The sequence below is a fragment of the Elephantulus edwardii genome, unplaced genomic scaffold (genome assembly GCF_000299155.1).
Source record: "Elephantulus edwardii isolate Elephantulus edwardi_28Jun2011 unplaced genomic scaffold, EleEdw1.0 scaffold00004, whole genome shotgun sequence".
Lineage (NCBI taxonomy): Eukaryota > Metazoa > Chordata > Mammalia > Macroscelidea > Macroscelididae > Elephantulus > Elephantulus edwardii.
This window is the reverse complement of record NW_006399754.1, coordinates 38,845,630-38,846,535: the sequence shown is the minus strand read 5'-3', so window position 1 is coordinate 38,846,535 and position 906 is coordinate 38,845,630. Positions and strand designations below refer to the sequence as shown.

General features: G+C 53.8%; 1 protein-coding gene across 3 annotated transcripts in view; it reads left to right on the top strand.

The window, feature by feature from the left end:
* The window catches only part of DCLK1 (doublecortin-like kinase 1), a 304,341-nt gene that overhangs the window by 238,282 nt on the left and 65,153 nt on the right, over positions 1 to 906 (top strand). For all 3 annotated transcript variants that reach the window (XM_006879589.1, XM_006879588.1, XM_006879590.1), the window contains one exon: positions 463 to 547. In XM_006879589.1, coding sequence (XP_006879651.1) covers positions 463 to 547 — 85 coding nt within the window. The remainder of the gene's footprint in view (positions 1 to 462; positions 548 to 906) is intronic.

The following is a 906-nucleotide window of genomic DNA, read 5'->3' as shown; positions in this document are numbered from 1 at the left end:
ATGTTGAGATTATATCTGTTAACCTGACTCATAAGAATGTGTAAGGCTGATCCCATAAAACTAAATGGGAAAAAGACCTTTCTCCCCCTCTTGTAAGAATAGGAGGAAAATGAGTAGGTACCAGAAGGATGGTGCCATATTTGAGGCCCTTTGGCAAATGGAGGTGAGGTGACTGGACTTGGCCAGTGGTGTGTGGAAGGTTAGTTTGTTGAATCTGGCCAGATTTCAAGGGTAAGCAAAAGGATGTAATTTTTGAAAGCAAAGACAAACTGTGGAGCATCGAGACTGACAAGACAAGCCTGACACAGCCAACACACTGTTGCTTACATGGGGGCAGACGAGGGGTCTTTCCTGCGTGTGAAGACAGATCCTGCCTGGTGGGCACTGCTGTCTCCTGAGCGGCTGGGGTGCTGTGACCATTGGCTGACCCGGTGTTTTCTTTCTCTTTTTGTCCCTCGACAGGGCTCACAGCATGGTGGCTCCTCCACTTCACTTGCATCCACCAAAGTGTGCAGCTCGATGGACGAGAACGACGGGGCGGGAGAAGGTGAGGTGCTTCCCTGGGCTGTGCCTGGGGCCAGAGGATGGCTGGGTCCCGTTGACCGTAGGAAGGAGAACTTGTCCGGTGAGACCAAGGAGTCAGGAGGGTCAGTCTCAGGGAGAGGGGGTCAGCTGCATCTGTGCCCCACAAAGCTGAGATTTGCATCTGTTCCACACAGTCAGGGCTTGGGCAGCTGAGGTTCAGCGAAGGGTCCCCAGCTACCAAGCAGAAGGCCTCCTGATTCCGAGCTGAGCACTTCACCCCAGTTAGCACCACCTGTCAGTGACGGCGTGTGCACTGCTGGGGCGCTGAGCAGGGAACCTCAGGTACCATGCAGAAATCACCACCTGTCAGTGACGGCGTGT